The sequence below is a fragment of the Ranitomeya variabilis genome, chromosome 5, assembly GCF_051348905.1.
Source record: "Ranitomeya variabilis isolate aRanVar5 chromosome 5, aRanVar5.hap1, whole genome shotgun sequence".
Taxonomy (NCBI): Eukaryota; Metazoa; Chordata; class Amphibia; order Anura; family Dendrobatidae; genus Ranitomeya; species Ranitomeya variabilis.
This window is the reverse complement of record NC_135236.1, coordinates 55,699,282-55,712,553: the sequence shown is the minus strand read 5'-3', so window position 1 is coordinate 55,712,553 and position 13,272 is coordinate 55,699,282. Positions and strand designations below refer to the sequence as shown.

Genomic DNA, 13,272 nt, shown 5'->3' with positions numbered 1-13,272 from the left:
AGCGGGGAGAGTCTGGTAAAAGGTAGGCCAATTAGTAGAGAGTTACAATAGTCCAGACGAGAATGAATAAGTGAGACAGTAAGAGTTTTTGCAGAGTCGAAAGTAAGAAAAGGGCGAATTCTGGAAATGTTTTTGAGATGCAGATAAGAAGAGCGAGCCAGTATATACTGAATTTGGTGCTGGACCACCATCCAGAAATGTAAGACCACCAATCTAATCATTTTTTAATCATCCTATACTATTGAGAAAATGGTATTGATCTGGAAATGGTGGCATAGATAGTGGCGTTGTGATGTCAATCGAGATTGTCCTATTGATATAGGTGCAGTATATGGAGGATAAGGCTTGGTGTATGGGGCAGGACTTATATATGTGACATAGGTGCAGTATATGGAGGATAAGGCTCGGTGTATGGGGGCAGGACTTGTACAGTATATGGGACATAGGTGCAGTATATGGAGGATAAGGCTCAGTGTATAGGGGCAGCACTTATATATGTGACATAGGTGCAGTATATGGAGGATAAGGCTCGGTGTATGGGGGCAGGACTTATATATGTGACATGGGTGCAGTATATGGAGGATAAGTCTCGGTGTATGGGGCAGGACTTATATATGTGACATAGGGGCAGTATATGGGGGATAAGGCTCGGTGTATGGGGGCAGGACTCACATATGTGACATAGGTGCAGTATATGGGGGATAAGGCTCGGTGTATGGGGGCAGGATTTATATATGTGACATAGGTGCAGTATATGGAGGATAAGGCTCGGTGTATGGGGGCAGGACTTCTATATGTGACATAGGTGCAGTATATGGAGGATAAGGCTCGGTGTATGGGACAGCACTTATATATGTGACATAGGTGCGGTATATGGAGGATAAGGCTCGGTGTATGGGGACACGACTTGTATATGTGACATAGGTCGAGTATATGGAGGATAAGGCTCGGTGTATGGGAGCAGGTCTTATATATGTGACATAGGTGCAGTATATGGAGGATAAGGCTCGGTGTATGGGGGCAGGACTTCTATATGTGACATAGGTGCAGTATATGGAGGATAAGGCTCGGTGTATGGGGGCAGGACTTGTACAGTATATGGGGCATAGGTGCAGTATATGGAGGATAAGGCTCGGTGTATGGGGCAGGACTTATATATGTGACATAGGGGCAGTATATGGGGGATAAGGCTCGGTGTATGGGGGCAGGACTTATATATGTGACATAGGTGCAGTATATGGGGGATAAGGCTCGGTGTATGGGGGCAGGATTTATATATGTGACATAGGGGCCATATATGGGGGATAAGGCTCGGTGTATGGGGGCAGGACTTCTATATGTGACATAGGTGCAGTATATGGAGGATAAGGCTCGGTGTATGGGGGCAGGACTTATATATGTGACATAGGTGCAGTATATGGAGGATAAGCCTCGGTGTATGGGGGCAGGACTTATATATGTGACATAGGTGCAGTAGTATATAGAGGATAAGGCTTGGTGTATGGGGGCAGGACTTATATATGTGACATAGGTGCAGTATATGGAGGATAAGGCTCAGTGTATGGGGGCAGGACTTATATATGTGACATAGGGGCAGTATATGGGGGATAAGGCTCGGTGTATGGGGGCAGGACTTATATATGTGACATAGGGGCAGTATATGGGGGATAAGGCTCGGTGTATGGGGGCAGGACTTATATATGTGACATAGGGGCAGTATATGGGGGATAAGGCTCGGTGTATGGGGGCAGGACTCACATATGTGACATAGGTGCAGTATATGGGGGATAAGGCTCGGTGTATGGGGGCAGGATTTATATATGTGACATAGGTGCAGTATATGGAGGATAAGGCTCGGTGTATGGGGGCAGGACTTCTATATGTGACATAGGTGCAGTATATGGAGGATAAGGCTCGGTGTATGGGACAGCACTTATATATGTGACATAGGTGCGGTATATGGAGGATAAGGCTCGGTGTATGGGGACACGACTTGTATATGTGACATAGGTCGAGTATATGGAGGATAAGGCTCGGTGTATGGGAGCAGGTCTTATATATGTGACATAGGTGCAGTATATGGAGGATAAGGCTCGGTGTATGGGGGCAGGACTTCTATATGTGACATAGGTGCAGTATATGGAGGATAAGGCTCGGTGTATGGGGGCAGGACTTGTACAGTATATGGGACATAGGTGCAGTATATGGAGGATAAGGCTCGGTGTATGGGGGCAGGACTTATATATGTGACATAGGTGCAGTATATGGAGGATAAGGCTCGGTGTATGGGGGCAGGACTTATATATGTGACATAGGTGCAGTATATGGAGGATAAGGCTCGGTGTATGGGGGCAGGACTTATATATGTGACATGGGTGCAGTATATGGAGGATAAGTCTCGGTGTATGGGGCAGGACTTATATATGTGACATAGGTGCAGTATATGGGGGATAAGGCTCGGTGTATGGGGGCAGGATTTATATATGTGACATAGGGGCCATATATGGGGGATAAGGCTCGGTGTATGGGGGCAGGACTTCTATATGTGACATAGGTGCAGTATATGGAGGATAAGGCTCGGTGTATGGGGGCAGGACTTCTATATGTGACATAGGTGCAGTATATGGAGGATAAGGCTCGGTGTATGGGGGCAGGACTTCTATATGTGACATAGGTGCAGTATATGGAGGATAAGGCTCGGTGTATGGGACAGCACTTATATATGTGACATGGGTGCGGTATATGGAGGATAAGGCTCGGTGTATGGGGACAGCACTTATATATGTGACATAGGTGCAGTATATGGAAGATAAGGCTCGGTGTATGGGGGCAGGACATATATATGTGACATAGGTGCAGTATATGGAGGATAAGGCTTGGTGTATGGGGGCGCAGGACATATATATGTGACATAGGTGCAGTATATGGAGGATAAGGCTCGGTGTATGGGGGCGCAGGACTTATATATGTGACATAGGTGCAGTATATGGAGGATAAGCCTCTGTGTATGGGGGCAGGACTTGTATATGTGACATAGGTGCAGTATATGGAGGATAAGGCTCGGTGTATGGGGGCAGGACTTCTATATGTGACATAGGTGCAGTATATGGAGGATAAGCCTCGGTGTATGGGGGCAGGACTTCTATATGTGACATAGGTGCAGTATATGGAGGATAAGGCTCGGTGTATGGGGGCAGGACATATATATGTGACATAGGTGCAGTATATGGAGGATAAGGCTCGGTGTATGGGGGCAGGACATATATATGTGACATAGGTGCAGTATATGGAGGATAAGGCTCGGTGTATGGGGGCAGGACTTCTATATGTGACATAGGTGCAGTATATGGAGGATAAGGCTCGGTGTATGGGGGCAGGACTTGTATATGTGACATAGGTGCAGTATATGGAGGATAAGGCTCGGTGTATGGGGGCAGGACTTGTATATGTGACATAGGTGCAGTATATGGAGGATAAGGCTCGGTGTATGGGGGCAGGACTTATATATGTGACATAAATGCAGTATATGGAGGATAAGGCTCGGTGTATGGGGGCAGGACTTATATATGTGACATAGGTGCGGTATATGGAGGATAAGGCTCGGCGTATGGGGCAGGACTTATATATGTGACATAGGTGCAGTATATACTGTATGGGCTGTTTGGTATGTCAAAGGGGCTTTGAGAATAGGTATATACTACATACAGGAGCCATATACATCTGTGTACAGATCACTCTTCCTATAGGAGGAAGCTGCTGGTGGACATATATAAACCATGTGGTTTTCTGGTGAATTTTACACATTTCTGGTTGGCGTCTCCTGCACTCGTGATATAAGAGAATCACTTGCGGTAACCTCCCTCACTGTCGGGGGCTTTTGCTGCATGTAACCCCTCTATAATGTCCATTCATGTAGGCATTGGACTTATGCAGTGCAAAAGAAACCTTTCTGAGGCTGCAGCCAGTGTCCTGTACATACGTGGCCAGTCAGTGCAGTCTGCAATTCCTCCACCAGATGGTGATGTTGTACAGTCCATGTGTCTTGAAGGAAGTTTCCAGGTTTTGTCCTTCCCTGCAGCACATTTTGGTCTTTCTTTATGGTCTGATTAACTCCTTCATTGCTGCACAGTTGAAGCCATTTGCAATCGGTTGTGATAACATCATGCGATATCACAATGCGGTTGAGATAAAACATTGCACCTATGTGCAGTATATACAGTAGTACTGTGCTTATGAAGCATGTGGCGCCCCAGGAGTAGGGTCCAGGCTGTATCTGCACCTCCTATAGCGACACCTAGCATTTTCCTCCTCTTCCAGCAGCGCTCCATGCTCTCCAATGCCTGTGTGACCCCAAGTTCGGGGCCCTATTGGTGGAGACTTCCCTCAGGCGAGGAGTAACACGGGACAGGAAAATGTTTCAGCGAGCGTCCGTGCCGAGCATAACCTACATGTATAGGTAATGGGCCAGCAGGCGCGTGTTCAGGTCACCGTAGTGAATGGTGGATCCTGTGTTATCTACTGTATATAGAGGTGTTATCAGTCATTGTACAGGAGGAGGAGGTGAGCTGTGACATCACCTATTGTGAATGGTGGATCCTGTGTTATCTACTGTATATAGAGGTGTTATCAGTCATTGTAGAGGAGGAGGAGGTGAGCTGTGACATCACCTATTGTGAATGGTGGATCCTGTGTTATCTACTGTATATAGAGGTGTTATCAGTCATTGTACAGGAGGAGGAGGTGAGCTGTGACATCACCTATTGTGAATGGTGGATCCTGTGTTATCTACTGTATATAGAGGTGTTATCAGTCATTGTACAGGAGGAGGAGGAGGTGAGCTGTGACATCACCTATTGTGAATGGTGGATCCTGTGTTATCTACTGTATATAGAGGTGTTATCAGTCATTGTACAGGAGGAGGTGAGCTGTGACATCACCTATTGTGAAAGGTGGATCCTGTGTTATCTACTGTATATAGAGGTGTTATCAGTCATTGTAAAGGAGGAGGAGGTGAGCTGTGACATCACCTATTGTGAATGGTGGATCCTGTGTTATCTACTGTATATAGAGGTGTTATCAGTCATTGTACAGGAGGAGGAGGTGAGCTGTGACATCACCTATTGTGAATGGTGGATCCTGTGTTATCTACTGTATATAGAGGTGTTATCAGTCATTGTACAGGAGGAGGAGGTGAGCTGTGACATCACCTATTGTGAATGGTGGATCCTGTGTCATCTACTGTATAAAGAGGTGTTATCAGTCATTGTACAGGAGGAGGAGGTGAGCTGTGATATCACCTATTGTGAATGGTGGATCCTGTGTTATCCACTGTATATAGAGGTGTTATCAGTCATTGTACAGGAGGAGGAGGTGAGCTGTGACATCACCTATTGTGAATGGTGGATCCTGTGTTATCTACTGTATATAGAGGTGTTATCAGTCATTGTAAAGGAGGAGGAGGTGAGCTGTGACATCACCTATTGTGAATGGTGGATCCTGTGTTATCTACTGTATATAGAGGTGTTATCAGTCATTGTACAGGAGGAGGAGGTGAGCTGTGACATCACCTATTGTGAATGGTGGAATCTGTGTTATCTACTGTATATAGAGGTGTTATCAGTCATTGTACAGGAGGAGGAGGAGGTGAGCTGTGACATCACCTATTGTGAATGGTGGATCCTGTGTTATCTACTGTATATAGAGGTGTTATCAGTCATTGTACAGGAGGAGGAGGAGGTGAGCTGTGACATCACCTATTGTGAATGGTGGATCCTGTGTTATCCACTGTATATAGAGGTGTTATCAGTCATTGTACAGGAGGAGGAGGAGGTGAGCTGTGACATCACCTATTGTGAATGGTGGATCCTGTGTTATCTACTGTATATAGAGGTGTTATCAGTCATTGTACAGGAGGAGGTGAGCTGTGACATCACCTATTGTGAAAGGTGGATCCTGTGTTATCTACTGTATATAGAGGTGTTATCAGTCATTGTACAGGAGGAGGAGGAGGTGAGCTGTGACATCACCTATTGTGAATGGTGGATCCTGTGTTATCCACTGTATATAGAGGTGTTATCAGTCATTGTACAGGAGGAGGAGGAGGTGAGCTGTGACATCACCTATTGTGAATGGTGGATCCTGTGTTATCTACTGTATATAGAGGTGTTATCAGTCATTGTACAGGAGGAGGTGAGCTGTGACATCACCTATTGTGAAAGGTGGATCCTGTGTTATCTACTGTATATAGAGGTGTTATCAGTCATTGTAAAGGAGGAGGAGGTGAGCTGTGACATCACCTATTGTGAATGGTGGATCCTGTGTTATCTACTGTATATAGAGGTGTTATCAGTCATTGTACAGGAGGAGGTGAGCTGTGACATCACCTATTGTGAAAGGCGGATCCTGTGTTATCTACTGTATATAGAGGTGTTATCAGTCATTGTAAAGGAGGAGGAGGTGAGCTGTGACATCACCTATTGTGAATGGTGGATCCTGTGTTATCTACTGTATATAGAGGTGTTATCAGTCATTGTACAGGAGGAGGAGGTGAGCTGTGACATCACCTATTGTGAATGGTGGATCCTGTGTTATCTACTGTATATAGAGGTGTTATCAGTCATTGTACAGGAGGAGGAGGAGGTGAGCTGTGACATCACCTATTGTGAATGGTGGATCCTGTGTTATCTACTGTATATAGAGGTGTTATCAGTCATTGTACAGGAGGAGGAGGTGAGCTGTGACATCACCTATTGTGAATGGTGGATCCTGTGTTATCTACTGTATATAGAGGTGTTATCAGTCATTGTACAGGAGGAGGAGGAGGTGAGCTGTGACATCACCTATTGTGAAAGGTGGATCCTGTGTTATCTACTGTATATAGAGGTGTTATCAGTCATTGTAAAGGAGGAGGAGGTGAGCTGTGACATCACCTATTGTGAATGGTGGATCCTGTGTTATCTACTGTATATAGAGGTGTTATCAGTCATTGTACAGGAGGAGGAGGTGAGCTGTGACATCACCTATTGTGAATGGTGGAATCTGTGTTATCTACTGTATATAGAGGTGTTATCAGTCATTGTACAGGAGGAGGAGGAGGTGAGCTGTGACATCACCTATTGTGAATGGTGGATCCTGTGTTATCTACTGTATATAGAGGTGTTGTCAGTCATTGTACAGGAGGAGGTGAGCTGTGACATCACCTATTGTGAAAGGTGGATCCTGTGTTATCTACTGTATATAGAGGTGTTATCAGTCATTGTAAAGGAGGAGGAGGTGAGCTGTGACATCACCTATTGTGAATGGTGGATCCTGTGTTATCTACTGTATATAGAGGTGTTATCAGTCATTGTACAGGAGGAGGTGAGCTGTGACATCACCTATTGTGAAAGGTGGATCCTGTGTTATCTACTGTATATAGAGGTGTTATCAGTCATTGTAAAGGAGGAGGAGGAGAGCTGTGACATCACCTATTGTGAATGGTGGATCCTGTGTTATCTACTGTATATAGAGGTGTTATCAGTCATTGTACAGGAGGAGGAGGTGAGCTGTGACATCACCTATTGTGAATGGTGGAATCTGTTATCTACTGTATATAGAGGTGTTATCAGTCATTGTACAGGAGGAGGAGGAGGTGAGCTGTGACATCACCTATTGTGAATGGTGGATCCGGTGTTATCTACTGTATATAGAGGTGTTATCAGTCATTGTACAGGAGGAGGAGGAGGTGAGCTGTGACATCACCTATTGTGAATGGTGGATCCTGTGTTATCTACTGTATATAGAGGTGTTATCAGTCATGTACAGGAGGAGGTGAGCTGTGACATCACCTATTGTGAATGGTGGATCCTGTGTTATCTACTGTATATAGAGGTGTTATCAGTCATTGTACAGGAGGAGGAGGAGGTGAGCTGTGACGTCACCTATTGTGAATGGTGGATCCTGTGTTATCTACTATATATAGAGGTGTCATCAGTCATTGTACAGGAGGAGGAGGAGGAGGAGGTGAGCTGTGACATCACCTATTGTGAATGATGGATCCTGTGTTATCTACTATATATAGAGGTGTTATCAGTCATTGTACAGGAGGAGGAGGAGGTGAGCTGTGACATCACCTATTGTGAATGGTGGATCCTGTGTTATCTACTGTATATAGAGGTGTTATCAGTCATTGTAAAGGAGGAGGAGGTGAGCTGTGACGTCACCTATTGTGAATGACGGATCCTGTGTTATCTACTGTATATAAAGGTGTTATTATCAGTCATTGTACAGGAGGAGGTGAGCTGTGACATCACCTACTGTGAATGGCTGATCCTGTGTTATGTACTGTATATAGATGTGTTATCAGTCATTGTACAGGAGGAGGAGGTGAGCTGTGACATCACTTATTGTGAGTGTGGATCCTGTGTTATCTACTGTATATAGATGTGTTATCAGTCATTGTACAGGAGGAGGAGGTGAGCTGTGACATCACTTATTGTGAGTGTGGATCCTGTGTTATCTACTGTATATAGAGGTGTTATCAGTCATTGTACAGGAGGAGATGAGCTGTGACATCACCTATTGTGAATGGTGGATCCTGTGTTATCTACTGTATATAGAGGTGTCATCAGTCATTGTACAGGAGGAGGAGGAGGTGAGCTGTGACATCACCTACTGTGAATGGCTGATCCTGTGTTATCTACTGTATATAGAGGTGTTATCAGTCATTGTACAGGAGGAGGAGGTGAGCTGTGACATCACCTATTGTGAGTGTGGATCCTGTGTTATCTACTGTATATAGAGGTGTCATCAGTCATTGTACAGGAGGAGGAGGTGAGCTGTGACATCACCTATTGTGAATGGTGGATCCTGTGTTATCTACTGTATATAGACGTGTCATCAGTCATTGTACAGGAGGAGGTGAGCTGTGACATCACCTATTGTGAATGGTGGATCCTGTGTTACTTACTGTATATAGGCGTGCTATCAGTCAAAGTTACCTTGACTACAGGAACGACCCATCGCTATCAATCAGTACGGTGTAGTTCTTAACTTCTCCTCTGGAGGTGCTGCAGGGAAAGTAAACATTTGCTGACAGATCTAGCCGGTAATATGTGGGAGAACCTACCAGTTACAGGTCACTTTCCGGGAATATCCGTGGTATATGCATTCGTAAGGGTCTTGAGGGTGAAAAAAATTCGGTTAGCACAGACCACAATGTTTCTGTGCCATGTGGTCCGACTCCTAACAGTGGCGACTACTAATCAAATCTGTTAAAGGAGATCTACCAGAAAAAAAGCTGTATAAAAGGCCCGGTGTATGTGCATTAAAAATGTGAAAACCACTTCTAAGTATACTCCTTCTATGCTGAGATACAATCACTGGAAGTTGTAGGCCTGAAGCCTGAGGCTGCACCACTGATTCCTGTCAGGTGCAGGGTTGTCATGGAGACGTAGTGTAGATATAACTAAGCATCTACATGGATGGTCACAGCTATGCACTTAGGATCTAGATGTTAGTCAGGCCTTTAATGAATTCCCATGCGATATAGAGCCAGGCCCACCAATGGGTGGGCGACGGAGCGCGCCTATTTGCCAATATGCCCTCTGTGTTATCGCAGACGTGTGGCTCGCTCACGCTCAAGGGTGGGCATAGTCTTTGGACGCGCTTGGATAGATGATTGCTTATAGATCGTGAGGGTCCGACCGCCAGGACCCTCGCCGATCAGCAGCACCATAGGAAATGAATGGAGCAGAGGTCGAGCGGGTGCCCTGCAGCCTCATTCTAATGGGGATAACTGTGCACTGTCCCAGCCATCGGACCCCCACAATGTATGATCGATCGATTACTTCTTTTCTCCAGACAACGCCTTTAACCAAAAGGGGTCCTCAGTTCAGGATCCTAATCTCATGGAATGGAGAGCAGGTATATGGGGAGTCTCCCCCTCTGGAGGACCCATCTCGTCGTGTTACATGGAAAGCCCATTGCTTTGTATGGGCGCTATGTAATACTCTAGTACTCCTGTTGCAGGCCATATACTGTCAGGATTCCTGCAGATCACAGCTGATCGCTAGGGTCTAACAGGACGAGACTTTGTGTGAACATAGCCCTAGAACGAATCACTGAGTCCAAACAAATCCGAGAGGAAAACATTTCAGGAGAAGCTTTTTTTTTTTTTCTTTTCCTGAAGAAGTTTTGTAAGAATTTTTTTTTTCTCCTGGAGCTATTTCTTTCTGCAGTAAAAATAAATCAAAACCACTTCAGAAAAAAAGAAATACTCTAAAAAAAAAAAAAAAAAAAAAAAAAAAAAAAATGTATTTCCCATAGAAATGAATGGGAAGAGTTTTTAAAGGTTTTTTTCTAGAATTTTTTTTTTTTTTTGAGCGTCTGACTATAGCCTATGGAGACATTCAAACATGAGTTTTTGACATTCATTTTTAAGCCGATCTTCAGAAATACACATCAGAGTATATGGTGTGAACCTTGCCTAAGGGCATGTTCATTCTCAGTTGTTGTTTTAGTTTTTTTTATATGTAAAACTATTTGGCTGAAAAACCCACATCTTAAAAAAAAAAACAACTTTCTGAACCCAATAGAGAATGATTGGAATTTAATTTAGAAAATTTGATCTAATTGACTTTTGAGAATTAAAAAAAAAAAAATGATCTGCACCAACGCAAAAAAAAGTTTCTAAAAAATCTTTAAAAAATAAAGAAAAATGCAAATTTTTTTGGCTTCTGATGTTCTAGTGACTGTGGGGTTCCTCATTGTTTTTTTTTATTATTATTATTTTGTTTTTTTGTCCTTTTCTTGTCTTTTTCTACTCCTCTGTGCGCAGGATTTTGAGAAGTGTGATTTTTTTTTTTCCCCCCCGTCAGATTTATGATTTACGACTTTTTAATTAGTCAGCAAACTTTCTTCCCCTCTGGGGCGAAGGGTGGTGCAAAAAAAATGATCACTCTGGTTTACCCGGTTAGGTATAGAAACCCAAAACTGATGACCGTGGCGACCATTCTGGTAATCGGACGCCTTTTAATACATTTTTGGACATTTGTAAGACGAGTAGTAAAATGCTTCTGATTTCTCGCTGTTCTCGGATATTCCGGGGTCGCTTCTTTTTTTTTTTTTGACCCCCTCCAGGCAGACGAGCAGTCGTGGCCTCGTAGCGACGGGGTTAACTGGTGCGGAGTAACCCTCTTATGTAATGGGACCGACGCCCTGAGCGTAATCCGTTTCCAGGACTTGTAGCCCCTGCTGGCCAGAGGGGGTGTGCACGATCCGTGTGTGTGCGCTCTGAGCACGCCTCGCACTGCCAGGACGCTCGCTCGCTGCCACTTCTCTCTGTGTTCCTGCAGAGGAAAGGACTTTTCTTCTCTCCCTAAACTTCAGTCCCCGGGGGTAGCGCCGCGGAGGACCCTCATACACCTTATGCCCTCCACAAGCCGGGGTACCCTGCGGGTTCCCAGGATGCATTTTTCCTTCAGCGAGGAGGACATCAAGAAGCATCGACTGATGAAATCTGTCAGGTTAGTCTTGCCGTTGGCACCAATCTAGTCCGGAGCGTAGTCGCTTCCTCAAAACCGTCCCGCAATGAGCGAGATTATACTGGGACACTGGGTCCCGGCAGGTGGCATAGGAACAGACTGGGTGGATCTGGTGTCTCCAGTATAATGATACGTTTCCCAGCCCAGCTGCTCCATCCGTTATAACCAAGACTTGCCTCTGCTACGACCTGGGATGACTCCAGATTTAGGATTTCTTGTGTACCCCCCTGATCCCAGTAAGGTGCCACCTGACCCCTCTGATCCTTACCAATACCCCATATCTAATCTGCCGTCACCAGTGTGCCATCAGATGCGCGAGGATAAGTGGCGCCATCTCCTTATTCATGTACCTTAGTGGGTTAATTAGGGGGTCCTCAGGTGAATTTATGCGTCCAATCGAGAAATTTAAAGCAGAACTCGGACGGTGTGACGGTGCTGTTAAATGCTCCTCTCCGGCCTGAAGAGCTGACACTCTAATAAAGGGAGCTGACGAGACGTGTCCCATGAGGAGGTTAGAATGCGGGGCACACAAAGGGTTAACCCCGTCTCGTAGTTACTGCAGGGACACGTATGTGTGCTGCGTACACGCCGTGGCGGCAGGACGGTATATGCACAGGGATTAGGCTCCTGGCTCAGCCCTGCTTATACAGGTGTCCTGTGGAAGGAAACCCGGGCACGGATATTTCTACGCTCCTCGCACCCACAGACGTACACACCGCTCTCCTGGCGACCCCTGTGTGTACAGAAGCCAGGATCGGCACGGGTGGTCACTGTATACAATGTGATGTGTGGCTGATAACAGAGAGCAGTGGCGAGTACTCTGCCGTGCAGAAGATGGAGATTATATGGAGTCTGAATTCGGGGTCCCAGTGTGATCAGAGAGTTACAGGAGCTCGTGACCTGATGTGTCTGTAACTCCTCACACATTGCTGACAGACCTATATACGTACTGTATATCCGTCTGCTCCGATAGACTCGTGCTCCGTGTGTTTACACCGGGAATATGGCCGCCCGCCTCATCACATCGCAACACGGGCATGGAGAATGCAAGCAAAGCTGATCTTGATGACCTCCTGGCACTACAGGTCCCACAACAATGTCGCTGACACTCGGGGTACAGGAGAATGTCAGTGTCATTATTGTGTACCCTAAGTGTCAGCATCCATGTCCTGTACCCCAAGTGCCAATGACACTGGGACTGGGGGTATAGAATGATAACACTGACACTCGGGGTACCAGATAATGATGCTGACCCTCAGGGTAAAGAATAATGGTGCTGATGCTCAGGGTACAGAAGTCAAGGATGGGAAAACTACAATAATGGCACCCAAAAATATGGGGACCCAGCAACAACCTCCTGATACTGTCACTCGGAGTACAGGATAATGACGCTGACACTTGGGGTACAGGATAATGACACTGACACTCGGGGTACAGAAGAATGACGCTGACACTCTGGGTACAGAATAATGACACTGACACTTGGGGTGCAGAAGAATTATGCTGACAATCGGGGTACAGAAGAATGACGCTGACGCTCGGGGTACAGAAGAATGACACTGACAATCGGGGTACAGAAGAATGACGCTGACACACGGGGTACAGAAGAATGACGCTGACACACGGGGTACAGAAGAATGACGCTGACACACGGGGTACAGGATAATGACACTGACACTGGGGTACAGAAGAATGACGCTGACACTCTGGGTACAGAATAATGACACTGACAATCGGGGTACAGAAGAAT

The 13,272-nt window shown here is 45.6% G+C and overlaps 1 protein-coding gene across 5 annotated transcripts in view; it reads left to right on the top strand.

Annotated features, from left to right (window-relative positions):
• The window catches only part of PDE4A (phosphodiesterase 4A), a 903,909-nt gene that overhangs the window by 804,753 nt on the left and 85,884 nt on the right, over positions 1-13,272 (top strand). Inside the window, exon 1 of one of the 5 annotated variants that reach the window (XM_077262040.1) lies at positions 11,310-11,504. The exons of the other annotated variants lie outside the window; for them this stretch is intronic. Within the exon in view, the coding sequence (XP_077118155.1) occupies positions 11,407-11,504 (98 nt within the window). The 5' untranslated portion in view covers positions 11,310-11,406. Of the gene's footprint in view, positions 1-11,309; positions 11,505-13,272 lie in introns of those variants that run through there. 5 annotated transcript variants of the gene reach the window in all.